General features: G+C 41.9%; 1 protein-coding gene across 1 annotated transcript; it reads left to right on the forward strand.

The window, feature by feature from the left end:
• The first annotated feature begins 3,972 nt into the window (after positions 1-3,972).
• thbs3a (thrombospondin 3a) lies at positions 3,973-21,433 on the forward strand. The gene is made up of 23 exons (XM_036538887.1): positions 3,973-4,283; positions 8,641-8,847; positions 9,141-9,394; positions 10,029-10,131; positions 10,856-10,882; positions 11,336-11,418; positions 11,722-11,773; positions 12,177-12,325; positions 12,433-12,573; positions 12,868-12,942; positions 13,360-13,512; positions 13,999-14,109; positions 14,434-14,541; positions 15,028-15,187; positions 15,273-15,391; positions 15,992-16,044; positions 16,688-16,881; positions 17,169-17,347; positions 17,527-17,575; positions 17,675-17,871; positions 18,497-18,669; positions 20,402-20,541; positions 20,632-21,433. Exons 1-23 carry the CDS (start codon positions 4,190-4,192, stop codon positions 20,691-20,693), a joined length of 2,883 nt encoding a protein of 960 aa, XP_036394780.1. The 5' UTR covers positions 3,973-4,189; the 3' UTR covers positions 20,694-21,433.
• The last annotated feature ends 6,144 nt before the right edge of the window (positions 21,434-27,577 follow it).

A 27,577-nucleotide genomic window follows, 5' to 3' on the forward strand; every position in this document is an offset into this window, starting at 1 on the left:
TATAACTTTCTGTAAAGCAGAATAAGGACGCAGCAATGCTCCTTTAATTGTTTTGCAGGAAGATCAGTTGATTTGTTGAAATTCATCTGTCTTTAGAAATGAATATTGGTTTATCCAGCCTTGACTCTGAGTCGATTTCCTCTTTTCCTACCAGGTTGCTCTTTCAGGCTCCTACTCCACTACTCAGTCTGTACATTCAAGAAGTTACTTTTACAGCAGCCACAAAATTATGTGTGACCTGCCCTCTTGGAGAACCAGACTCACTAAAACCACACATGCATCTCACGTGCTGTATCTAAAAAAAAAAAATGATTTCACTTCTGTGGTCCCATAACGGGGAGGTTTTCATTGAAGCGATACAAGGTTCCAGCTACAGCATGTCAACAAGACAGTAGGTATGGAAATGCAAGTTGCAAGTACATTGAAATAATGTAATCAGTTTCACATTGAACACAATTCTTATTGCTACTCACAATTTAAGGTTTTTTATAGAATGTCTACATTGCTCAATGTACTTTAATGCTTCATTTCAGAGTTATAGTGAAGTCAGTAAGTTGGGACATAGTGGTGAATCAGGCTTATTATAAACCTTGTTTTGTTTTCTGTGTTCAAGATTTGGCCTGGAACTTGTCCTGCTAACTGAATGTCTAGTCAGACTAGTTAAATATAAAGCAATGCAACTTGATCTGATTATTGTTGATGAAAGTGATTCACCGTTATTAAACAGCATGTTACAGTAGCCAGGCCTCTTTGAGGCCAGTGCAGAATTTGTGCAATGACAGATGGTTTTGTACTCACTCTAAGGATTGATCTTTGAAACAATTTGGACTCAGAGCTGCAAGCTGCTTTCTTAGCTGCTCTTTTTCCACTGTTTTGCGATTCAGTCCAGAAAGTGAAATTCTTTTTCTTAATCTGTCTTTTGGTTGGACAAGGTACCATGCCTTTGTCTCAACGCCTGGGGGATGACATCCATCAAACACGTGAATGGAAATCACAGACCTGCCAGGCAAAATCTGAAAACAGAGTTCATATAAGGCCAATAAATTACCCCAGTACCCCTAGCTGTGTCTCGTAAGGCCAAGAAGTTGGTGGGGCTAAGGGTAAAAATGTAAGTGCATTCTCAGCAATGACAGGGGGCAGACCCATTAAGGGAGGCTTAAAATACTTTGGTGTTCATTGGTTATTGGTTCATGGATGCAATCTCCAATACAAACGGAAACAAGAATCTGACCCAGTAAACATCTGCATTCTAATCAGATTATAAACATACCTATAAATCAGAATCATATTTGTTCCTATTCAGCCTATAAAATGCTAACAATAAAGCACAACTTTTAGACTGAAGTTTCTGTGTTGTTTGTTCTGGCAAGTGCAATTTTATAATATTGTGTCATAAAATGTTTATATTGAAGCTGGGAGAGTGACGCATTGCCTATTAGAAATTTGTTTTTTCATAACTGTAACAGAAGGGACAATTATAGGGTAGGATTTTGGCAGTGTAAATTCTGTAAAGGTTAGAGCATTGGTCTCTTAAATGATATAAAATTAATAGTATAGAGCTGACTCCATGGAAGACATGGATTATGGGAAATGTAGTTGATGCATTGGATGCTTGAGTGGGAAATGCAGAGAGCCAGACTGGAGGATAGGCTTACATGATAAGACTGGAACACAGGGGAGACTGTAATAGACCAGCTGGAGGTTTGTGGTCAATGTTGGGTCTTGAAGTCTGAAAGAGACCACATTTTTCAAGACAGAAGTAAAGAGCTGGAGATTAAGCAGGGAATCTCAAGATGATCATTCACTATGCATTTCCTTTCTTTGATAAACCATTTCGCTCCATACTTGAATTCCAGAGACATTGAGCCATTATTGCACCAAGATCAAAATAGTGCACATTGTTCAGCACCTGTTCAGTCAAGTTTTTGTTTAGGTTAAATTGTGTGTGTGTGTGTGTGTGTGTTTGTCTGTCTGTCTGTCTGTCTCTGTGTGAGAGGAGCATTCTATACTATTACACAATTGTGCAAAATGCTGTCAGTTACAATGCCTACAACAATGTCTCAAAAGGACTGGGTATAGCGTCCCCCCAAAAAATCTGGGAAAGAATTCCAGTTTTAAGAAAAAAAAAATACTCATTGTGATTGCCCTCATTTTCCATATTGCTTAGTAGATCAAGGGGGGAAAGAAATTGCCCAGCTTAAGCTGAGGGGTTATGCTCTTTGAACACACGTCATCAGCAAGCCTGGAGCTGGTTTGTAAAAGAGTGCCGAACTGTGAGTCATGGATTCATTTTGGAGACTAGGACGAGAACTTTGACTCTGGGCTTGTAACTTACTCATACTTTCCTGCCAGGAAAAAAAGCCTCAACAAGTCAGACTGAGGTGCCAGGCATTCATACAAAACCAGGTACACACACGTGCACACATACACACACACACACTTAATATCACTTGTTGAGAGAAGTACTTTAGATGGTGTGAAAAATATTAACAATGAGTATATTTTACATGACCAACTTTCAGGGCCTAATAAAAGGGGTATGAGAAAAATTCCCTCATCACCTGCTGTTGTTAAAAGCAGTTGCTAAGGCAACACTCAAGTAATCAAAAATAAACACTTCTCAAGCTGCCAAAGTACAGCAAGGAAGAGGGCAAGAGATGGATGGCTTTGAAGACTATTATTTTAGAATGTTATTTACATCAAGGTGTGGAAGTAAAAATTTCTGTTGTCAATTGTCATTTCTACGCTGTTAATGATTTTCAGTGTACTCCATGTACTCCAACTTAAATTTAACTTCAGTAACTGATACCACAGCTGTGTGGTTTAGTCAGAACATCTTTGAAGATGAAAACTGTAGAAATTGCTAGATATAATATTCTTAACATAAGATTAGTACGGAACTCTTCCAAAATCTGTCCTGTTTCAAGTTGGTGTCTGTAGTTGCAATGAAGTATTTCAACTGAGAGGAGGGAAAATGCAATGGTTTTTAATGGTTTTAAGGACTCATATTTCACTGTGAGTAAAACACTGGTCACTGCAGTTTTCTAAGGTGAGATCATCTCTATTTTTCAGTCATTTACTATGTATAAGTGTGTTTTTGTTTCTGAGTAATCATGCTTTTCCTGGAATGTACTTGATTTTATAAGCATCGACATCAATTTTCCATACTGTATTAATCACTGTATGTACATCCAACCCCCATTAGCTACTAGCTATTAACTATAGCCTTACAATGATATCCCTAGGCTTAAATTAGGGGCTATAACAAGGTTAACTGAAGGCCATACAGGGGCTTAGGGTTTTTTTTTTTTTAACAAATTAGTTCACGTAATTATAATATAATTATACGATAAAATCAAATTAAGGTGCAATGCTATTGATGTGTAAACGACAGATAGCTTTTTATGAAAACATTGCGTAAGGTTTCTTTTCAGCCTTCAGAAGTAGTCGTTTCGCAAAAGACAAATTAGGTTCCTTAAACAGATCCTTGGAGCGTAAAGATGTATTTGTATTAAAGTGTTGTGGGAGTTATATTGCCCATTCTTCTCAAAATTCTAGCAAGACATGCAATTAGTTTATTATTATATAATAAATAATTATATTATTATATAAATATTATTATTAGTTTACTTTATTAAGTAACGGGGAAAATGTTAAAGATTGCGGCTAAGATCATGCCTTCCACTTAATCTAAGAAAGTAGGCATTCTTTTCATCTACGCCAGAAATGATCCTCTACTTCTTGTGATTCAATACAAATGGCAAATGGAAAGAGGCAAATTGAGACTACTGTACAGTGGGCTGCTGTTGGTATGTTGGTATCCCTGATTGACACGTCTCAGGTCTCATGTTTCAGTATTGCACTGTCGTCGTACACCCCCCCCCCCCCCCCATGTGTTGCACACCCCGCACCGTGTGGATCACAAATGAGGGACGAGCTACTGCATATCCGTCACTCACGGTCACACTTTGAACGAGAGAGGCGGTCGGCTACACGTCGTGCGGCGCACACTACACATCATTGGAGTTGTCTTTTGAACTCGGACCGGGGGGGTCACTTCAGAGGATTGAAGAACCACACACCTTCATTTATCATCTGCAGTCAGGATTCACGACGGGTGGCTGTTTTTCCTCTGTTGCATTAAGGGATTTATATTTCTGGCCGACTTCCACGCACCGTGTCTTGCAACATGGGTGCGAAGCGAACTATGCCAATTTTACGTGTTCTCTTCGCAGCGCTATTCGCCAGCCTCTGCCAGTCAAAGGATATGCACGAGATGCAAGGTAAAACTACCTTACCATGTGCTAAGAGAAATTTTCGATATTACCAACATTTTAAAAGTTTGTGTCATTATACCAATAATGATGATGAAGAATGGGGAAGTAGCAATTATTAATAATTACGTTTTTGCGTCTTTATATTTATTTTATCAGTCAATACTTCAGAAATCGTTTGGACCAGACACAAGTAAGCAGCTCAATCTCACACAGACTGTTGCTACGAGAATATCAATATTTTAACTTGGATGTGTAATGTCTGCTGTGCTCTGTTGAATTCCTAGAAAAGTGTTTTGTGTACACCTTTAAATATCAGAATGATATAAATTATTCTGACACATACACTTGCAGTCTCTTTTACAACTTATCTATACCTACCATTTTGCATATGCTGCTTGCATCCCCCTTCAAACTGGTGCAGGCTGAGCAAAATTTTGAATCATCCTTCTCTGAATCAGTGTTGGAGCTCAGATGTAATGAATATCATTACAGCTCTTGTGTCTGCCAAAGGTCTTGGAGCTGTAATGAATACGCATTAGATCCTTTGCCGAGTAAGCAGCAAGTTAATGAGATGTACTGTAAATGCTCCACAAATGGCAAAACCAATTGGCCCGCATCAGCTTTTCTCCTTACCGTTGAAACAATAAACATTCACCTCTCTTAATATCTGTAATAGCATAGAGGGACAAATCATAACACAATGTAGATTTTGTCATTGTAAATTTTCACATTATCTGTATTATTTAAATCATGGTTTTGCATAACTGAGAGCATTCAAGCTGTGGATCTAGAACTACAGCATCCCAAGAGTCTAGATGAACCCCTATTCTACGGCCCCTTGTTTGCAGTTGATACTTGTTACACTGGATCTTGCATGGCTATACAATGACCATGCCTGTGCACAAGTGGTTCCAGCTGGAGTCAGATCCCCAGGCGCACATTAATGGTTGAGGACACAGTAAAAGCAATTAAGCACAAGGGTCACTAGCCTGGAGTGACTGTGAAGCACCTGCTCTCACATCCGCCTGTTTTTGTCTTAACACTCCAAATGTGATGTGTGTCCACCATAGATTTTTCCTCAGTGGGGGTATTAAAGCATTTTATGATCTTCCTTAGTTTTTCCACGCATATTTAAGGTTTTCAGCATGCCGCATCTATTACATTTAGTTGCGTAGCACGCACCGTTTTCCAGAGCAAAGAACAGAGATTGCACATTACTACAACTGGATACCACCTGAAGGTTTTCAGGGAGAGTACCTGGATCAAGGCTACATCAGCACTGTCCCACCTGGCAATAAAACTGGTAACCCTTGGGTTATGAGCTCTGTTCCTCACCACTGCTTCTTTCAGTACGTTCACCACAGTTGGACATTGTAGTTCATGGCAGAGGAGTAGATCACTAAGGTGGACAGATGTTTTTGCATCTTGGGCTTTCTCTCTCATTATCTGACTCTTCCATTTATCTGTCTAACAGAAGGATGTAACTGTCTTTTCCCATCCTGTCTTTAACAAGAGCTCAGAGCCTGTGGAAGTCAGAATTTTCTTTTCTTTCTTTCATTCTTTCCATCTCCTCCTCCCCTCAGCCCTCTTTCTGAGGGCAGTCAGCCCTTATTGTCCGAAGTGGGCTTTGAGTGTGAAGGGGGATATCAGAATTGAAAGCAGACAATTGAAGAAAGAGACAGAGGCCAGGACACAACAAGGAATACTCATCTCCTTGTCTTATTTTTTCCTGAATCTCACAGGGCTTTGATTTGAATGGAAGAGAGAGAGAAAACATGGTAAAGAGATAGGTGAAAAAAGGAGAAAACAGTCATACCAGTTACTGGAAGAGGGAGAGAGAATGTTATAGAGGCTATAGGGGAAAACTGAACGGAGGGATACTGGAAAATCATGTGGCACAGTTTCAGAGTGTTTAAACCAGGGACACTGAGGGGGGGCAGACAGCTGGAAAAGGAGAGTGCTACATTACTGACCTTGACCTAACAAATACTTAAAGAAAACTTGCTGTCTCGGGAGGAAAATGAGACATTCTTCCAGAAATATTGGTTAATCAATCATCAGGGGTCCCTTTACACCTGGATCAGGGGGTTCAGAATTCACGATGATGTCATAGGACTAAATGAATCACTTTGAGAAGCAGAAATAATGGTAAACCCTCCTCTTTTCCTCTCTCCCTGCCCCCCCCCCCCCCCCCCCTCTCTCTTGCATGTGTGTGTGCATCTTTCTTTCTTGACAAGAAATGAATCCTCTTTGTTTTGTGACATGCAAAAACCTCTGTGGTGCTTCATTCAGACCTGGGTGAAAATCCAGTTCTGTGAGTGGATTAATATTATTATTATTATTTTATCACATTTCCCCCCCTGTTTTGGAATCACTAATTGCATACTAGGCTTTCCTTACTGCAACAACCCCTGTACTCATGGAGCAGCACTAGGGGTGGGATGAGTGCAATGCTTCGATACACTTACACATAGACAACAGCTATTGGGCAGTGGGCACTCATTGGAGGATGCCATCCAGACAACTCAGAGGCACTAACGAATCGCAGGGTATCTGAGAGAGGACACTGGCCAACCTGCCCCTCATTCTAGACTTATCAGTACAACAAGTTGATTACTGTAATTGCTCTTTCATTAATTGTTTCCACTTTTAACAGCAATCAGGTTCAGTCAACATGTCTGAGTAATTTGTATGTATAGCACAGTCTAAAGAGAAAACACCACTTCCACAGCTCTCTCTGCAATATAGGAATATATAGGAATATAGGAAAGCATGTATGAATTTATTGTATACATTATATAATATAGTGTATATATTTTTCCTGTAATTACAGGGACTTTCTGTGTAATTGAATGAATTAGTCAGTCTGTCAATCACCAAATTGGCACAGTACACTTCAGGGAAAGATTATGTGGATGACAAAAACACCCACTTGCTTTCCAAAATCACATTCCATTTACAGTGCAGTTACATTTTGTCCTGGGTTCAGCGCCTGGATTCAGTCCCACAGCCTTTCGGCCACAAGTTCACTGTCCTAAGAACCGCTCCACATAAAGCAGTTTCCCGAAGTAACTCAGTTCATTAGGAGATCTCAGGGTCTGTGCAAAAGATCCAAAGGTATCATGAATGGAAGGTATTTTATTTATTTAAGAAAGAGGGTCAGGATCCAGCAAAGTCCAGCTTGAAGTCAGCATTTAATTGGTGTTCATGGGAGAGTAGGTCTTCAGAGGTCAAGTGAAATGGGGAGTTCAGTAAATGGCCCTGGTCAGTCTCTTGGATATAAAGGTTCTCATGACTCTGGGGCCCAGTGGAGCTGCTGCTCATGTAGGTTCTGGAGAATGAAGAGAGCAGGGGGAAACAGGAAGAGAGAGGAAACAAAAGCCTGAAGCTCTAAGAATGATAAATTATTGTGTTTATTTCTCAGTTCAGTGTACCTATTTTATATAAAATGTTGCAGCCCCCACCTGACCCACCCCCCCCTTAGTAAATAGATAAAGGAGAAAATGTGAAAGTGTGTTTCCACATCCAGTTGATGTTGCATTAGGTGATTTTAATAATGTGATATAGTGTGATTTACACCAATTTCTCTTGCAGTGACTCCTGTACTGTAGGGTTAATTTACATATTACATGCTTTTATTTGCATGAAATGGGTGGAATATGGCGCTACATGACAGATGAACAGATACACGGAAAACGGGTTTTATTCTACCCAGAATGACTTGCGTTTGTAGGACTATTGCCAGGTGCCATGCATGAAAACTCAGACTGAGTCACAATTGTTTTTTCTCCTGCACTGAATGCTACCTTTGTGCAGTCAAGAATGCCACCGCATTTGTGGTGAGGGTGAGAATGCAACTCACAGCTGACCAGAAAATCAGCATACACCATGGGAAGATCTGGCTTCACTTTTTAATAATCAGACATTTGTACAGAAATAAGTTATTAACAATGAACAGAAATGCTCCCAAATGAACCCTGACCAATAGAATTTTGTCAAGTGCAATATCTGGGATTTAACATCTGATTACATTACATTACATTCATTCAGCAGCCACTCTTACCCAGAGCGACTTCCAGCACAAAAGAACAGAAGTGTATCCATTTAAGTTGAACGAGCAACAGTGTCAGACCAGGCTAACAACACTTCCGAAACAGTGAGTGTGAGCGTAACACTGTTCAAGCCCTACCACAACTTCACTAGACAAGGGAAGCCAAGTATACTACCATACTGTATACTACCATGTCTAACATGTCTCCCTCGCCCGGTCTCCCTCTTTCGTTGCACTTCCTTTGATTCTGTCACTCTTTTCCTCTCCATTCCCTCCCGCTAACTCCCTATCCATCAACCTCTTTGTTCCCAGTGATTGATATGCTGACATTGAACGATGCCAAGCAGAGTGCGGCAGCCGTGGAGAAGGTGTCGGGGGCCCTTGCCACGGTCAGTGACATCTATATTGTGTCCACTTTCCGCCTGCCACCCAAGCTGGGCGGTGTGCTCCTGGGCCTTTACAATAAGCAGGACAACAAGAAGTACCTGGAGCTGGCCATCATGGGCAAGATCAACAAAGGTACCTGTGTATTTAGAGCACAGTGTTGTACCTATTCATTGTTTTTTTTCTAAATTTTAAAGTATGGACATAAGTATGCAGGTTTCTGTACCACTCATATATCTGCTTTGCACTCTTTCCTTTTGACCCATCCCCTCCACTCCTGCCACTTTCTCATTCTTCTGTCTTTCTCCTTTCCCTCTGCGTCCCTCTCTTTCTCTGTCCCTCTCTTGCTTGCTTTCCTCGCTCCCTCTTTTGGCCCATTTCTTCCTGGAATCTTCCTTTTTCTTTCCGTCTCCCACCTCTTCCCTCAGTTTTAGTACGCTACGTGCGGGAGGATGGCAAGCTTCACACCGTCAACCTCCAGAATGCCAACCTGGCCGACGGACGCACCCAGTCAATCATCCTGCGGGTGGGCGGGCTTCGGCGGAACAACCTTCACCTGGAGCTCTACGTCAACTGCCGATTGGCTGACTCCAGCCAGGGCCTTCCCCAATTGGTCCAGCTCCCAGCAGAGGCAGATGTTGTGGAAATCCGTAATGGTTATAAGGCCTACGCCAGGTTACAGGTACGGAAAATATACACATTGGGGTATCACTTTGATTTTCAAAGTTTTGTCCCACTTGAGCTCTCAATAACCTGTAGTTCTAGGTGTTTTAGTATTTAAGTCCTTAAAAATACATACACATTTTAATGAGATGTGATTGGCCATGTAGCAAACATTAGCTGCTTTTCTGCTTAGATAATGGTACATGGTTGATTACTGGGTTTATTGAAAAAAGTACATATTGCCTTTGAATGTTTTGCTAAACCTGGTGTTGACAGTGGGTAAGGAAATTGAGGTGAGTCTAAGCTGAACACTTTCTTCTAAATTCTTAATAGTAAGCATTCCAAGGCAAATATCTGACACTGGAATATTATAGGTTGTGGTTTAGGAGAACCTGCTTCTACCAAGTAGTGCTGCTATTATTGACTCTGTACTGTGAGAATGATAGCAGCCCCAGTTTTTCTGCAGTAGGAGTGATGAAAGTGGTGAAAGTATTGTACAGTCATACATTTGTACTTACAGTAGTACAGTTGTACATTTCCGTTTCACTGGAATCACAACTCATGAAGTGACACAGATGACTTCAGTTGGCTTCCGTTTGTGTGTGTGTGTGTGTGTGTGTGTGTGTGTGTGTGTGTGTGTGCATGCATTTCAGGGCTCAGTGGAGACTCTGAAACTTGCTCTTGGAGGCTCTGTGGCCAAAGCAGGTGCCCTGACTGACTGCCCCTTCCAGGGGGATTCCTCAGTGTACAACGCAGGTAGTCCAATGTAATTTCTATAGAGTACTATCTGCTGCATGTGCACCACCTACTACTGCATATAGGAAACATTCTGTGGAGCACTGGACTCTGTGTTGCAACATACCAGGAATGTACACCCATAAAACTCTTCAGGCTTTTTTGCTCTTTAAGTCACCATGGGATTTCACCAATGCAGCTGTAAAGAAAATGAAAATATGACTCATTCTTTGTCATACAGTACAGAGGCAATGGTGGAATGTGAAGGTGAGCTTTGTTTTAACAGAGTACAAAACAGTACTGCACATATGAAAAAGTATGAAAAAAGAGTGGTCATGAAATGGGGAAACCAACAATTGTATTTATATCCAGGTTGATACATCAATACATTTAATGTTATGATCATTTGGAACCACTTGCCTGAATGTAGTAAAGCCATATGTTAGCTGACTGAACACTGACAGAAAAAATGTTAGAAATGTATAGCGACCTTCCTATAGTGCCATCTAGTGGTGATAAAACATTATAGCAAATACCCACAATGTTCGGCAGAATCAGTTGCCCACTTCTGGAAAATCATGCCAGATAAAAACTCATGACAGATGATTATTTGCACTCTTACACAAGAATTGTTTGATGGTTGAGATGATTAGCAATACAAGGGAAATGGGAGTGATTGCAATATCAGTTGTAGAGACTTTTGCAATAAAGATGTTATAACAGTGTGTTTTTTCTCTATCTGCAGTGAATGGTGAAGTAAACTCCATCCTGGGTGAGTATCATATTCTGGTTATACACTGCCCATTACAGATTAATTAGTGCTTTGCTACAGAATCTGTCTGTAGAGCCACTCGCTGTCTCTGATATATTAGGTTCACTCAGTGTTGTGCCTGGCTTTCATCTATAATTGCACTTCCAACCAGATACAGAGCCACTTCATCTGTATCTGGTACTGTAGAATAATTGTAAATCAGTCATTAGCGACATATGTTTATTATAAATTCAGCCCTTTGCTCACTATTAATGTACATAATATTAAAATAGGGTTGTTATACTCAGAGGGAGTTTATAGCACGTATTTGGAGTTGGAAAATACCATCCTCCTTCCAGTAACTCAAACCCCCTTTGTAGTGCCTTTTATTATTAGGTGATAGTTTTTTATATTCACTTTTAGTATTCACACAGTACTTCCTATTAAGTTTTCTTGTCACTTTCTTCCTGTTAGGTGAGCACACTAAGGCTCTGATTGGTCAGCTGATTATTTTCAACCAGATTCTGGGGGAGCTCCGGGAGGACATCAGAGAGCAGGTGAGAGAGAGAGGGTGGAAGGCAAGACTGGACAAGTATGAAAGAGAACTGGAGGAGAAGAGAGACAGTATAAAGTGAAAGTGTTTGGCTGTGTGATAGAGACTGGACTAGTCAGAGTTGGAATTTATTTTTGTCAATAGACACTTTAAAAGATATTTTTGTGTTTGAAAATGTACAGTATGTATGTGTGTGAAGGTGTGATACATGTTGATGACAGCATGTTTTAGGGTGTGCGCATGTGTCTTTGTGAAAGTGTAGTATGTTTCTGCTGTTACTGGTTGTCCTCTGCAATCTCTTCTCCAGGTCAAGGAGATGGCACTCATCAGGAACACTATACTGGAGTGTCAAGTGTGTGGTGAGTGACTGAGAGCTTCATCCCAACGCTGAATGTCTGAATCTGTCACCAGATTAGATTAGGGTGACTAGTCTGTCACCATAACTGCTAAAAACCTCACCTGGATTGGTTCTGTACAAATTTAACCTGGTGAAAGTGTCTAGGCTGTACTTTTTACTTATTCACAAGACTTTCAATGAATGAATCTACCTTTGAGCGACAACAAAAGTAAACTTTAAATAAAACATTCTTAACAATCATACACCCCCATGTGAATGCATCATCTCTTTACATTCTTGCAATTTCCCGTTTCAGTAATGCTGCATTCAAAACAATTGAGTTCCAGCTCATGTCTTGACAGGCTGTTTTTTTGGCTTGTGCTTGTACAGATGGGGATGTTTGATGGGCTGTGTGTTCCCTGCAGGTTTCACTGAGCCCCGGTCCCGCTGCTCCCCCAACCCCTGCTATAAGGGAGTGGCCTGCATGGAGATCTTCGAATTCCCTGGGTATCGCTGTGGGCCTTGCCCCGAGGGCATGGAGGGCAACGGTACTCACTGCCAGGACATTGATGAGGTTTGCCCATTCCCACATTGCTGATAAATTTCGCTCCTTGGCCATGAACGACTGGTTATTTTGGCTACTTTAGAGCAGACGTGGTTATCTGTTTCTCCCTCACTCAGTGTGGCCTTGCCCAGCCGTGCTTCTCAGCGGCAGGGTGTTTGAACACAGCTAAGGGCTTCACCTGTGAGCCCTGCCCCCCTGGACTCTGGGGACCCCCTCTCACTGGAGTCGGTGTGGTGTACGCCAAGAGCCACAAACAGGTGAGTCGTGTGCATACACACATATACTCACTCATGAGCTCACACAGTTGTACAATGTTGACTGCACATACGCATAGAAATATATTATCATTTCAGATGAATTCATTTTGCAATATCCCATAAGTTTTGTGAACCTCTGAGAGATGATAACACTTTCCCACAATAACAAATGGTACTAGTCCATGGAGGCTGTCTGAAAGATGCCCCTGACAAGGGTAAAACAGGCTTTGATAAGCCTGCATATACTCTTAGTATATCCTCTGTTGTCTTCTCCATTTTTGTCTGTCTCCACAGGAATGTGCAGACATTGATGAATGTGTGGAGGTCAGCAATGCTTGTGTGCCCAATTCAGTATGCACCAACACTGTGGTAAGTACTCATTAAATCAGATCATGTCAGATTTATTATTTAATAAACAGTCAACAGTGTTCATTATACATGAATCATCACAGAGTGAGTCATACTGCATTTCACAGAAATAATATGAATTACGGGACATATCAGACTGAACCGCAGCTAGACTTCACTAGAATCACATAAATCCACATTCACAACAGTGTCCCACAATGAATCATTCAGCAGACAGGCGTCATTGAATGAGGCTAATAATATCTTGTTTATACTTTATTTTTACCTCTCGCTACAAATGTTTACAAAATTACTTCCATTCAAAAAATGAACATATTTTTATGCTACAGTATCAAAACATTACAAAACAGAGCTATTTCATGTGGCTGAGAGGTTATCAGTTCTTGTTCTTTCTCTCTCTCTCTCTCTCTCTCTCAGGGCTCCTTTAAGTGTGGACAGTGTAAGGTGGGCTTTGTGGGTAACCAGACAGCAGGCTGCTTCCCACGCAAGTCCTGCGCCACGCTGAGTTTCAACCCCTGTGACGTCAATGCTCACTGCGTCATCGAGAGGAACGGGGACGTGTCCTGTAGGGTGAGCTGGAACCGTAGCGTGGAATCAATTAACAAAGTTCTTGACTTAAATTCCAAATAACACTGGTAGTATTGTTAAAGAAACAGCAGTGCCATAGTATGAATTGCCACAAGCATTAGGGTACTTGCAACCTGAAGGATGTGTGTTTGGGCACTGCTGTTGATCTTTTGGAAAAGGTCCCTCATTGGATTGTTCTGCTGAGAAATCTGTATTCAGTAAAATGTCAGTTTTGAGGAATATAAGTTGTCCAGGACAAGGTCATCCGTAAACCTGGACACTAACGCAGTTTAATAGAGTTGCTGTTCCCCTTCTTGCTGACAGTCATTTTCAGCAAATCTGGGCTGTCAAGCACAATTTTTTTCTGCTCTGAGCCTGGCCACTGTATCTTTCAGCATTGATTTTGATCAAGACTTTGTATGTGGAGAGATCTTTGTGACCCATTTGACATGCATCTGTACTGACACTGTCCCCCTGTCTTTCCCTCAGTGCAACGTGGGCTGGGCTGGAAATGGGAACACCTGCGGTCCAGACACCGACATCGATGGATACCCAGACCAGTCTCTGCCCTGTATAGACAATGACAAGCACTGCAAAGCGGTCCGTAAAGCTCTCTGCCAAGACATTACAGGGTTACCGTGCTCTCCATTTTCACTGCATAGTGATCACTACACTCCTCATACACACTGCATACTGATCCCTACACTCTCCACACACACACTGCACACTGATACACTGATCACTACACTCTCTACGCATACTGCAGCGGGAATGACACTCTGTTTTGAGTGGGTGATTACTGGTTTATTCTTTGTACTCTTTGTATTCTATGGAGAAATTTATCTTCAAGCTCAGTCGTTGCCCTGATGTTTGACGACTCAGTGACGATCAGGTGGTGTATTAACATGTGTGCCCCCTGAACAGGACAACTGCATTTCCACACCCAACTCTGGACAAGAGGATGCAGATAATGACGGGATCGGTGACCAGTGTGATGACGATGCTGATGGGGATGGGATCAAGAATGTGGAAGTATGTCTGTCTGTCCATCTGCCCTTGTGTCCACAGGTCCCTGACTACCATCATCTGCTTGCCTTTTCCTATTTCCCTCTTTTTATTTTAGCACATCTGCTTACAGACAGTCTTTATGTTTGTTAATGCTAAAAATACATTCCGTACACTTGTCACTGCAAAATCAAAAGTATACTTCACACATTCACATTTAACATGTTCCTAATTGAAACTTGAAACTATAATTTTATTTTATGGAAGAATCCATTTGTATTTGATGGATTTGATTAAACCTAGGCAAACTGTTTTGTTGTTAGTGCTAAGTAAATGGCAAGTGGCCATTATACGGCTGATTTATAAATGTTACATCCAATCAAACAGTTTCTCTGGGTACAAATAAAGTAACCTGAACCTTCTCTGGGCTTGTATGTTTTCTCACAGCACCCTGTGTGCTAGACTTGTTTGTGTCCTTGCTGCTTGGGTAGCTTATTAACTTCGGTTTCCCAGGATAACTGTCGGCTGGTGGCCAACAAGGACCAGCAGAACTCTGACACGGATTCTTTCGGTGACGCCTGTGACAACTGCCCCAACGTCCCCAACATCGACCAGAAGGACACCGACAACAATGGGGAGGGTGACGCCTGTGACAACGACATCGACGGGGATGGTAAGAGCGCCCCTCCCTCCTCGCTCGTCTTTTGCACCACCTTCTATCACATACTGTTTGAGAATGCGGTGTACTTTCTTCACAGGCATCCCCAACGTGCTGGACAACTGCCCCAAAGTCCCTAACCCCATGCAGACGGACCGGGATGGAGATGGAGTGGGGGATGCCTGCGACAGCTGTCCTGAAGTCAGCAACCCCATGCAGGTCAGACAAAGAGGGGCTGAGAGTTTATTGGACCAGCTACGAGGGAGTGTCGGGTGCTTGATTACTTGTATTGTATCATTTGTTTAGGCAAGTGCATCAGTTTGACTTAAGTCTCCTTTAACATCTGATGTAATGTTAGAATTTTGGAACCTTTCCTTTTTTAGACTTTCAAGTAAATGTCACAAAGAACAGGTTGCCAGATTGGTCGATTGCAGTTATAATACGTGTAGAATTTTATGAGGTCTACTTTTTAGTAACAAATCTGTAGGTCCCACACACTTCCAAATCCTGTGGGCCAGAGGGTTTATTTGATCATTACAGAAGTACTAGATATTCATAAAATCCCACCGTATTTCAGAGAAACTGTCTTTATTTCACCATATTAGACCTTTCCTGCAGATGGTAGGTCACCAGGCAGTTCTCTGGATAGTCACCCTGGGTTACACCTGAAGCTGAAATAAAAAGAGTATCCTCACTCAGATGTAATTTTGAAAGGATTCTGTTTTCAACCAAATAGACTGAGACTTTATAATCACCCTGTATATGATATTTTGCATGATTTTTAAATTCTACTCCCTTTGTTGTCCACCCTCCCTGCAGACAGACATTGACAACGACCTCGTAGGAGATGTGTGTGACACCAACCAGGACACGTGAGTCGGAAATCCACACTGCCTCTCAGAAGACATATATATACATGCAGGCATGCTCACACACACGGAAGCATGCATACAAGCAAGCACGCACAGGCTCCAAACAGGCTCTCTTACAACTCGGTTAGACAGGTTAATCTTCACAAAAAATGTAATTTCCAAAGTTATTCCTTACCTTACAGTTTAGTAGGTGTGCATATTTAAAAACAGGAACTAATTTCAAAACAGAAAGTCTCCCTTTCCTTTGGCAGTGTCTCTATGAATACACTCTAGTTTTCTAACTCCATGCAACACATCAGTTTCTTTCAAGCCCTGTCTGAATGTTTAAAGCGTCTACATGGGACTTTTCATACCTACTGTAGTAAAGGTAAGGAATAAATTATTGTATTTTAAATTGTCAGTGACGTGACCTTTTAGGGAAGACTTTCTGCATATCCTTAAACTTTTTTTTCTGCAGCCCTGTGTTTTCAGACTTACAGATCAGACTTGACCATTTTAAAAGTTATTACAAACTATCTTTTGAATGATAAATCTAAATTGACTAGAATTTTATTCCAATATCAAAAATCACTGAAATAGAGTAGCACTACTGTCCTGAAACTGTGGCAATACGAGCAACAATGTACTGTCTCGCTCTCTCCAGAGATGGGGACGGTCACCAGGACTCACGAGACAACTGCCCAGAGATCCCGAACAGCTCCCAGCTGGACTCTGACAATGATGGCATTGGTGATGACTGTGACGATGATGATGATAACGACGGGATCCCAGATTATGTTGGTCCCGGCCCAGACAACTGCCGACTTATTCCCAACCCCAACCAGAAAGACTCAGACGGTAACTCCTCACATACAGTTGCACATATAGCTATAAACTCTTATTATTCCAGCGCAATATTGATTAATGGTTTTATACAGAATATTGTGACACAAGCTAATTTTTCTAACAAGCCAACAAAGGAATTTTATTTTACCATCAAGAGCTTTTTAAAGCCATCTCAGCTTGAATTTCAGTGCATTTAGTTGTGTTTGTTTAAGAGTATAATAGATGGATTGTTTATAGATTGTTGGATACTGTTCCATTCCGATGTATAATTCCCCACTTTCACTCTTGTGTCTGTTCAGGAAATGGTGTGGGTGATGTTTGTGAGAATGACTTCGACAATGACACGGTGATGGACCTGATCGATGTGTGTCCAGAGAGTGCTGAGGTCACGCTGACTGATTTCAGAGCCTACCAGACAGTCATCCTGGACCCTGAGGGTGATGCCCAAATAGACCCTAACTGGGTAGTGCTCAATCAGGTAAATGCCATCACCACCCCTGGCACACGGAAGGATTCCAGTTAAAGATGAACAGTTCTAGAACACAGGCTCTGTCATTTCTGTACTTTAAATAATTGCACTTACCGTGAAAACCAATTATCCTACAAATTTCAATTCTCCATATGTTATTGTTATAATGTGCCCTGTCTTGATTTTAGGGTATGGAGATTGTTCAGACAATGAACAGTGACCCTGGACTGGCTGTGGGTAAGTCAGCTCTGAAAACCCTCTCTCCACATTCCTCCGGACTGTGTCCGAAATCCGTTTGGATCTCCCCCTTACACATTCTTCGTTCCCATCCCCAAGGCTACACAGCCTTCAATGGGGTGGACTTTGAGGGCACCTTCCACATCAACACGGTGACGGATGACGACTATGCTGGTTTCATCTTCGGCTACCAGGACTCCTCCAGCTTCTACGTGGTTATGTGGAAACAGACAGAGCAAACCTACTGGCAGTCTGTGCCTTTCAGGGCCATGGCAGAACCAGGCCTGCAGCTGAAGGTGGGAACTGACTGACAGGCTATATACTCCTCACAGGGGGTAATAGTTTTAATATTCAATACAAAGTGTGTCTGCAAAGTATGAAAACCATGTATAGTCAGTGGTATAAACTGGGTAACACCAGTAGACCCTAGTCTCCAGCATTTTAATATAGGCATGTTATAACCTATATTAGCAACCTCATCATTTGAAGCTTGTTTGAGTTAATGTTGCTGTTGCTCATGCCAGCTGGTGACCCACTGTTTCATCACCAGTCTTCAAAAGATCAGTGCCTAGTGGGTAAAAAAGCTCTATTACACAGGTTAAAAAGAAAACATTAGGTTTAGAGGACAAAGCTTTTTATTCCATCTGAATGTAGGTTCACTAGAGAACACGAGGATCAGTAGCATTATCTGCTACAACAACACACTGTGGTAAGAGTGGCTAGAACACCTAGAAATATAAGTTATGGAGCTCCACGATGGCTCAGTTAGTTAAGTCACTATTACATAAGTGCAACAGTCCCTACGGTGAAGGCAAGCCTGTGTACACAGCTTAATGTATACAGATGAATGTAAAAGGGGCCAAAAAAGTGAAAATATTGTGAATGTATGACACTCGGGTCTCTCGTTCTCTTTCTGCTCAGGCAGTTAAGTCTCGGACCGGCCCGGGAGAGTTCCTGCGCAACGCTCTGTGGAACACGGGCGACACGGCGGGCGAGGTCAAGCTGCTGTGGAAGGATCCGCGGAATGTGGGCTGGAAGGACAAGACGTCATATCGCTGGCACCTCAGCCATCGGCCCCAGGTGGGCTACATCAGGTAAGCCCCCCCCCACAGCAGCAGTGTGGCGAGTGATAAGGTGCAATACTAAGTTCACTGCAAAAGTGATGAGCAAATAAACAACATAATGTAAAAAGGAGCTGTAGCAATGCTTCCATTTCAGGAGTTATTCTCCAGAATAACCAAATACCTCAAATTGATTGTATTTAACATGTTTGCCATTTATGCTGGAATATTTCACATCTTATATGCCAATTTATGGTATCTTTCAGCTGAAGTAATAACGAAAGAATGCCTGAATATGCAAAAGGTCTTTGTTTATTGTGGATTGTACAGTATATCAGGAGTGGAGGAGTTTACAGTAGACAAAAATCAAGATCTTCTGGAGCATATACAGCTGTTCAGAATGTATACTTGCCAATTAGGTATAAACAGCAGATCTGTAAACCTGAACCTATGTGTAGACCTATATGCAGATCTGTCATTCTTTCAATTCCTTGTAAACCATCCCAGAATAGTTTAGTTGAGGTCTATGGACTGATCAGTGAACACTAGAGGGGGCGCTGCTCTGCTGAGTGCCTCATGGACTGATATGAGGAGGGAGTGGCGGGATGGGCAGTGGGGGGGGTATAAGAGATAATTGGGCAGGGGGGGTTATTCCGATAATTTTTTATATTCTATTTTTTTCCTCCAAAACCTCTGTGACTTTACAGAGAGGCTGGGCCCCCCAGCTGCCCTTTGTCCTTGTTTCCATGCCGACCAAATCCTTGGCAGGAATTTGCTGGGTGTCTGTTCATATGCAGATCCAGAGGAAGCTACTGCAGAGTGGGGGGTCCGGGAGGGAGGGAGAGACAGTAGAAAAAGGGGACTTGGAGACAAGAGAACATGGGGGATCATGATAAACATGGGGAACACTCACATAAATTTCAGGCTTCATGCATGTGGAAAGCATGGTAGACAAAATGATGGAGTCTGTAAATAACGGAAAAAAGAAACTATAGCAGGGAGTGGGGGATGGAGATGGGGACAGGGATGGCAATGGTGAGAGTGTATAAAAAAGTTATGTGGTGGAGTAAGTGACAGAGACGTGTGGTTGAGAGGGGAAATAAAGACACATGATCTCAAAAGTGATGATAAAAAGCACATGCGTTCCCTGTGATGGACTAACAGTAACCGGCACCAAAAAATATGACCAGTGTTAGCACTGTCACAAAATACACAACAGTGTAAAGCTGATTTATTTTAACTCGGTGTGCCCGTGTGTCGCATCAGTCAGAACTTGGTCTTTTCAGTTTTCTCTCCATTAGCATGTGGAGAAAGAGGGGGTCCCTGCAGGGGCTCAGTGCAGTGGGAGCCAGGTCTTTATAGAGGCAGTGAGGCCCTTTCAGACACAAACAGAAAAGCACCTGCTTTGTATTCTGCGCAGAGGAGTGAATAGACCACAGCACAGCACTCGAGCACTGGCAGAGACAGTTGCCTCTCCTCTCTCCCATTGCGTCATGGCAAACCCTCTACCCCATGAGGTCCCCATCCACTGCTGCTCCACCATTTTAAAGCAGGGACTGCACTGCTAGTGCGCTTATGTTGGGTGGTCAGGGGCTCCACACCTTAAATGTGTAACTATGATTTACGTGGTCAGGGAGAAATAAGAGGCACCGCACTGCGTGTATTCACTCATAAAGCCTCCCCTTACACCTCCCTTGATGACCGCCCTGCCCCAAGAGCCTTCCCCCTTTGTGTTTTATTGGCTGCCCTGCATGCCATGTTCCAGAATGAAGCTGTATGAAGGGCAGGGATTGGTGGCTGACTCGGGCGTGGTCATCGACACCACCATGAGGGGTGGCCGACTGGGCGTCTTCTGCTTCTCTCAGGAGAACATCATCTGGTCCAACCTGCGCTATCGCTGCAATGGTAAGTCATTTCCTTAGATCGCACATATAACTGCGTCAAGTTGATCGTTTCACCTGTTGCAACTGGAACGTGCTAAAAAATCTGTTTCAGACACGGTCCCAGATGACTTCGAACCCTACCGCAGACAGGTCCAGATGAACCTCCAGGTGTGAGGAGCGCGAACGGAGGCAGGGAGGCAGACTGCCACTCTGTCAGCGCAGCCTCAACACAGAGACTCTGCCGCGTCACCTGTGTCTCCTGCCAACTGCTGTGAGTCGTTGTGAGCGCGAGTCTGTGTGGGGAAGAACCAGGCTCCTCTTGCACAGCATCCCAGTCACACTGCCCTGAAGAAGCAGATGGCTACATCGGAGCGAAACGGAAAATTATAAACCCATATTTACGAGGCTGATTAGCTGCTGTGCAAGGGTAGCACTTTCTCTATCCCAGTGCGGACAGATGTGACCGACAATGAGCATGAAAGTGGAATGGTGTGTGTCTAGTTAATTGTGACCAAACAAATAAAGGGAGGCTGTCTGTTTTGATAATACAAGCACAAGCGACACTGCTTGGGTGTAATTTTCCAATGGTGTGTCTCTCAGTCCTCTCAAATCTGGAGAAATAAAGCCACACTATTATATAGTGTAGTGGTGACAAAAAGGAATACATGGGTCCCTATGCATCAAATACTGCTGTGAAAACCTGTTACAATTTGTAGCTTAAATACCCAAACTATAATGTGCCCTACTTTTTATATTGAAAGACAAAAACAAATACAAATATCCAGTCCAGTTCCTTATCTCATACTTGCGTGTACATTTGTCTTTTCATGGGTTTACATGGATTATTGTGTATACTGTACATTACCAGCCTGTGAGGCTTCATGTAATTATTAAATATGAAATAAAAACCTGATAACCACAGTAGAACTGCTTACAGAGGGTTTAATATAGTGCAGCACTGTTAATCAGTTTTTTTTCCTGCAGGAAATATGGTGTCCTGCTGAAAGACAGAGACAGGTTCATTGCTTGGAGGGAATTCATTTTATTTATTCTTCAAACACAAGAAGCAATACCAAATTAAATGTGAAAAGTTAAGGACTGCAGTTTTTTTACAACAAATATATGAATTTAGTTGTGACATTTAGATATTTCCTGACTAAAGATCATTTTGATTGGTTTATTTTTTCCTTTTTCACCCCGTTTATAAACAAACCATGCTGGCAGATAAACCACTGAATAAGGAGAGGATATTAGCTACATTTCATTGGCCATTTTCTTGCCCTCAAACAAGAACTTCTGAGTATTTGATTCTATAAACACAATTTTACTTCTCATTTAGAAGAATCAGAAAAAATTTTCACAAGAATCAGAAGGTTCTCCACCAAATCAACGGCAGTTATTTTTCTAAAACAACTTTATACATAGTAATTCACTATTGTTATCACTACTGAACAAAAATCCATATTCCAGTCCAGTGATGCACTACATATGATAATGTTTATTTACATCCTGTGCACTTGTTTACAACTGCTGAGTATCTCGTTGTCAACTTCAAAGTGACACCCCCACATTGATAACCCTGAGGGTTAAGTCATAACTCGCTGTTTGCTGCAGAGGTCCATTGTTATAGGTGCTGCTAATGTGCTTCCCAATTCTGTAACATGGCCTAGGAGTGCCAGATATGGTCTGAACATTGTCAGTATGCAGTCTTTGACTGCCATTTTGTTTGAAGTATTATTCATGCAAATGAGCATCTTCTGATCACAAGCTCCTTATTTCAGATAAGTAGCAGATTAACTACAACCATCTTAATGGTGACTATAATTAACAATACAATTATGAGCAATAATATAAATATCTTAATATATCACTCAAAAAGTTTAAATGGAGAGAAAGGGATTCGTTCAGCGTTTGTCTGTTCAGCGTTTTGCGTGCTGCTCCACATTGTTACAGATGGTTTGCTCGGGATTTGGTAGACAAAAATAAAACTATAAAAAAAAAACTGTAAAATCTCTGCTGAACTACAGAGCAATCAATACTGAGAACTATGCCCTTCAAATTCTGGGGTTTTGCTCTTCCGTTGCCCAACCCCTCAGAGCACTGCTGCACTCAGCCCTCTCTTACAGGGCGTCAGGGCTGCTGACAGGGTCTCCGGTGGACCTGGCACAGGCCCATGGTCATGGCAGCCTGCCAACCGGCGGTCAGGCGGGGACAGTGGGAGCTGGCGGAAGCAGTGCACAGTTATTGAAGAGTTTGCTGGGCCTGCCAGATACACCAGGTTCCACAATAGGACAGAGATACAATGCTGTACCTGTTTATCCTCCATGGGACACTGGGAGGCAACTGCAACTGTGGAAATGGCTATACCTCTCCCATCATGAATAAAAGGGACGCCAATTTCAGAGAGCCTTCATTTACTCGTTACCAGTTTTTGCTGATTCCGAGGTAATATGACAAGATAATCATTTTTGAAGTCCTTGAATTTCTGCGGGGAAGATGTGTGGGTCTGGGAAGTTTAAATTGTCCCCTCCAAGCCACATCATGCTTCTGCACATAAGCTAATGTCTGTGCAGTGCAGTTCTCAGAGCAACTCAACGGTAACAATAAAACTGGAAATGAATCATAAATGTTGTAATGTAGCCAACTTTAAAATGGCTTCTGGCAGTATCATATAAAGCTCGCAATCATAATATGAAAAAAACACACTGTAACTATAAGTTTATTTTTAAAACTGAGTGACAGCAACATTTATGGCACAATTTGTATATGGGAAATATAAAACCTAGGGAGTGTTTGGTTGTACATACCAAACTCTTATAAACCAGTCCTGTGAATGCCAATGACATGTATGCCCAATTAAACACTTTACCTAAGATTTAATCATATCAATTAAGTTGATTACTTTTTCAGGATGAATTTAAATGAAGTTAATGAAGTTGGAATTTACCTGTTAATTTTTTGATAATTTGTTAATTGTGTGATAATCCATTATTTTTTCCAGAATATAACTATGGAATATGTATATATATATACACACACACACACACACAGCAGACCTGAAGATGTTTATAGGAAATGAGACTGACTTCTAATCATTTTTAGAGAATGGCCCTAGAGGCCACTTAATGAACAGATTAAAAGCCTTTGAAACACAGATTTCTTATGTTTGTTAAATTCAGACGTACTATCCAGGCCTTTGACATGTGAAAAGATAGACACCTTGCTTGTTGTAGTCAGGCTGTGGAGGAAATCCTTGTCCTATTATCTCAAGTATGTCTCTGCCTGAAGACAGGACCTCCCTCACCTCCCTCCCTCCCTCCGGCAGAGGAGACGCAGTTTCCCAAGGATCAGGGAGGCCGGGACGAGTGCAATATTGGAGGGAGATCGTACAACACTGCACTGCATCCCGCACCTACCTGGCCCTGGGACGGTGGAGAGAGGTGGGAGCATCCTGAAATCTGGACTGTTGATATGGCAGTGTTTAACCCCCCCCCCCCCCCCGCCTCCACAATATGCAATCAGGTGAAGACTGGCCATCGTCTACAAAGAAAAGACACACAGGGCAAGGGTCAGTGTTCTGGTTTATGGAAAGTGTACAACATATTCTTTTATAAACTGTAAATTAAACTTTTCTTTGGGTCCAAGCGTTATGCCTGTGCGAAATGCTTGGCTTTTAATTGACTAGATTTCAAATATGAATTCCCAGAGCCCCTTTCACATATATTAAAAAGGCCTTCTTGCTTTATTGCTTGTTGGGGAACACATAGCAACTGGTGTTCAACATTTTTAGATATTTAACTTATATCCATTGTTTTGAGAAGACTTGCAAGATAAATTAGCTAGGTAAGTATTTCAACGTTACTATTAACGGTGTTGACGAAACTGCAACTTCTAGGGTTATGTTCAAACCGTCCAATCCAAACATGTGAAATGCAAGGCTGACATTTTCTTATGCATTATTCATTGACGGAAGTCGCTTGTTTGACCATGTTTTCTGTTGGTGTCTAATGCTTTTTCTTTTCCCGTTCAGAACAAACATGAGCTAATGAATAACACAGCGACGTTAAACAGTTTCCACGGAGACTGTCTCCTAGCGACCTGGGCTAAGGTAATCTGTTAAGTACCTAGAATGAGAAATGTCTATAAAAGGGCGCAACAATGCAAAGAATAAATTAACTACTTTGAATAAATCACACAACGTACCACCAATCGTGGTACTGCTTTACTATGAGTATACTAACGTTATTACTTAACGCAGCAGTATGCGTGAGCGCGTGCACACATGGATCTAGCTAGCTAGCCAGCTAGCTACTTACTTCACAATCTGGTTATTCACACTTAAAATAACGTCATACTTTTTTTAAAAAAAAATGAAAACATTTATTTACACCTACCTGGAACTAATTTCTCCATGGCACAATCGTCCATATTGTAGTTTGTTATGTGTAGAATTATGATTTGCCGTTTCTTAACAGAAGTTTTAGCAAGTAAGCTAGCTAGCAAATGTTGCTAGCTTCCTAGCCCGCTAATATTAACTACCTACACAGATACTGATCACTGTGGTTACCTACCAAGTTTATAGCTAAGCGGATTCTGAATTACCGGATCGAATGCTGAGGCATTATGATCCAGATCCCTCGTTGTTAACTTGCTCTTTCTTGCCATATTCCGAAACTTTCCCGGGGCTAACTAGTCAGTCTGCAGCACTGAGTGCAAGGGGTGTCTCGCTTTTCCCAAATCTCCCTCACAATAGACTCTCGTTCTGAATAGCCTGTGCTTGGTCGGTGGTGGGCCCCGCCTCCCCTGCCACAATAAACAAAGGCCACTATGCAATGCTCACTGATGCATGCACCGTGCCCCTCTTAAAAGGGCGACGACTCCCGGGCCATTTCCCGCGGTTTTATCCTTCATTAAATTTGCCGCAACTTTTAAAGATTGCCGGTGTGTATTGACCAAGTGATACGCCAGAGGGACTTTACCGATCACTTATGCAAAAAGTGCACGATATTTCTATGAAGTGAATCCACGATACCAAAAAAAAAAACCTCCCAGCAAATTCAGAGATACAGTCCCACAGCAGTGAGGACGTCACGTGGTGAACACATGGTTATTAAAGTAGATGGAGGTCAGAAATGTCACTAGATGAAACAACAGTATGAAATAAATGAGCAATATGTCAACAACAGTGGAAAAGTTGTTAACTGAACAATACAACAAAATTTCTGAAAATAATTTTAGGCTACAAAGTAAGCCTCAAATTATTGATTAAACTGCTTAGATTAGATTTTCAGATATAACGTTTATTTTGGTTTCAGGTAGGCTAAGCAAAGCACATAAGAGCCACATTTGCCTGGGTGTTGGTCACAACACACAAGAATGACAGTTATTTATGATTAAGAATATATTGTCTTTATTCTTAGAGATGTGCCCTATGTTTGTTCTGAAAAAAAAGTGGTTCAGACTTGATGCAGTAGTTCCATCTGCTGTTTCTGTACTGCATTACAACCACCTGCATCATAAATACAGCGGAGTGGTGGGGCAGCCCCCCTCTGCCCCCACCTCTGTCATGCCCTTATTTCACAGTGCAGCTGAAGAGGTCCAGCCAACTGTTATATATATGCCACATTGTTTGTGTCAGAATAAATCAGTGTTTCTTTAGTGTTGTCTATGACTTCTTTGGACACAGCACAATGGGGGAACTCAGCTAATTAGAAGCCAATCTAAGTTATAGGCTGGTGGGGCATACTCCATATCCATGCAGTATTGAGAGCTAGGCCCTTTTTGCAGTTTTCTACAGAAACAACCACAATGGCACTGAGGTCTGATTCATTCTGGTAAGATGATCCTGAGGTTTTTCATCATTACAGGATGACAAGAACACACGGGACAAAAATGATTTACACAAAAGAATCTGGGAAAAGCGGTAGCCTTGCTCTGAAGTAATGCTTGTCCAGTTTGTGTAATGCAATGTGACTCAGACTCTTCAGTGTAACTTGGCTTCGTTTTGATACCAAATGTTTTAATAGCTCACCTGTTTTGCAAGTATTTCTGTTGACTTAAAAAGAGTAATGTAGGTAACATGGGCTTTTTGCACACTGAAAGTGTTGTTTGTTGTTACAGATATGGCTGAACCAGGCTGTCACAGTTGTGTGATAAAATTTTGCTAAGGGACCTCTAGATCTAATAATAAATAGCATCTAATAATTCTGAAGCTATTTAAAATCAATATACACCCTTTTGAGTTGTCAGCTAGCAGAAAGACTTTAATACCAACTAATACTTCCGCTAACACATTTTTTCCTATAGGGCAGAGAGCATCAATCCCTTTCACATTTCTCTTTTTAATTGGGAAAACTCAATTAAGTTGATGAAGAATGCAAATAACTCCACTGCAGAGGCAGTTTAAACCTCAAATAGATAAAAGTGTCACCACACTGACTTTGCTCTGTCAGTAAAGGGGGACACATGGAATTGTTTGTTCCCCGACAACAATCCAATTAGCACTTGCTCCTCGGAGATACGAAGAAAGATTTTACTGTTAGATCTATAGGCTATACGTTCACCCTGCTCTTGGCTGGTCCTGTTGGATCAATCACGCGGCAGTGTTGGGCACTGATGCCAGTGGGGATTCAGAGCACCACAAGGGACAGAGCGTGAGACGTTTGGAAAGTGCATAGTGCATAGTGCATAATTTTTATATTTCACCTTAGTAAAGCTGCATATAGATGGCGGTCGGTCGCAGCGTATATAAATTGTCCAAACATGCTATTGTTTCAGCAAGTTATGTCGGCTGGGCCTAATTCACGTGTGTGTAATTCAATATCATTTGGAGCCAATGAGGATTGAATTCACGCTTATATAAATAAGAAAACACACTAGCAACAACAGGTTCCAAATAGAACAGGTTGACTCCGCCGCTGTGCGAGTTTAAAATAGCTCCCCTTTGCTAAGTGAGTGTGTGCGCCCAAGTCGCCAGTTGTTGCGCTAGCAGCAGGTGTCCACAGCGGGTGATTTATACCCCTCGTGCAGAAGCTCTGTCAAAAATCTCACTCATTCGA

This window comes from Megalops cyprinoides, chromosome 10 (assembly GCF_013368585.1).
Source record: "Megalops cyprinoides isolate fMegCyp1 chromosome 10, fMegCyp1.pri, whole genome shotgun sequence".
Lineage (NCBI taxonomy): Eukaryota > Metazoa > Chordata > Actinopteri > Elopiformes > Megalopidae > Megalops > Megalops cyprinoides.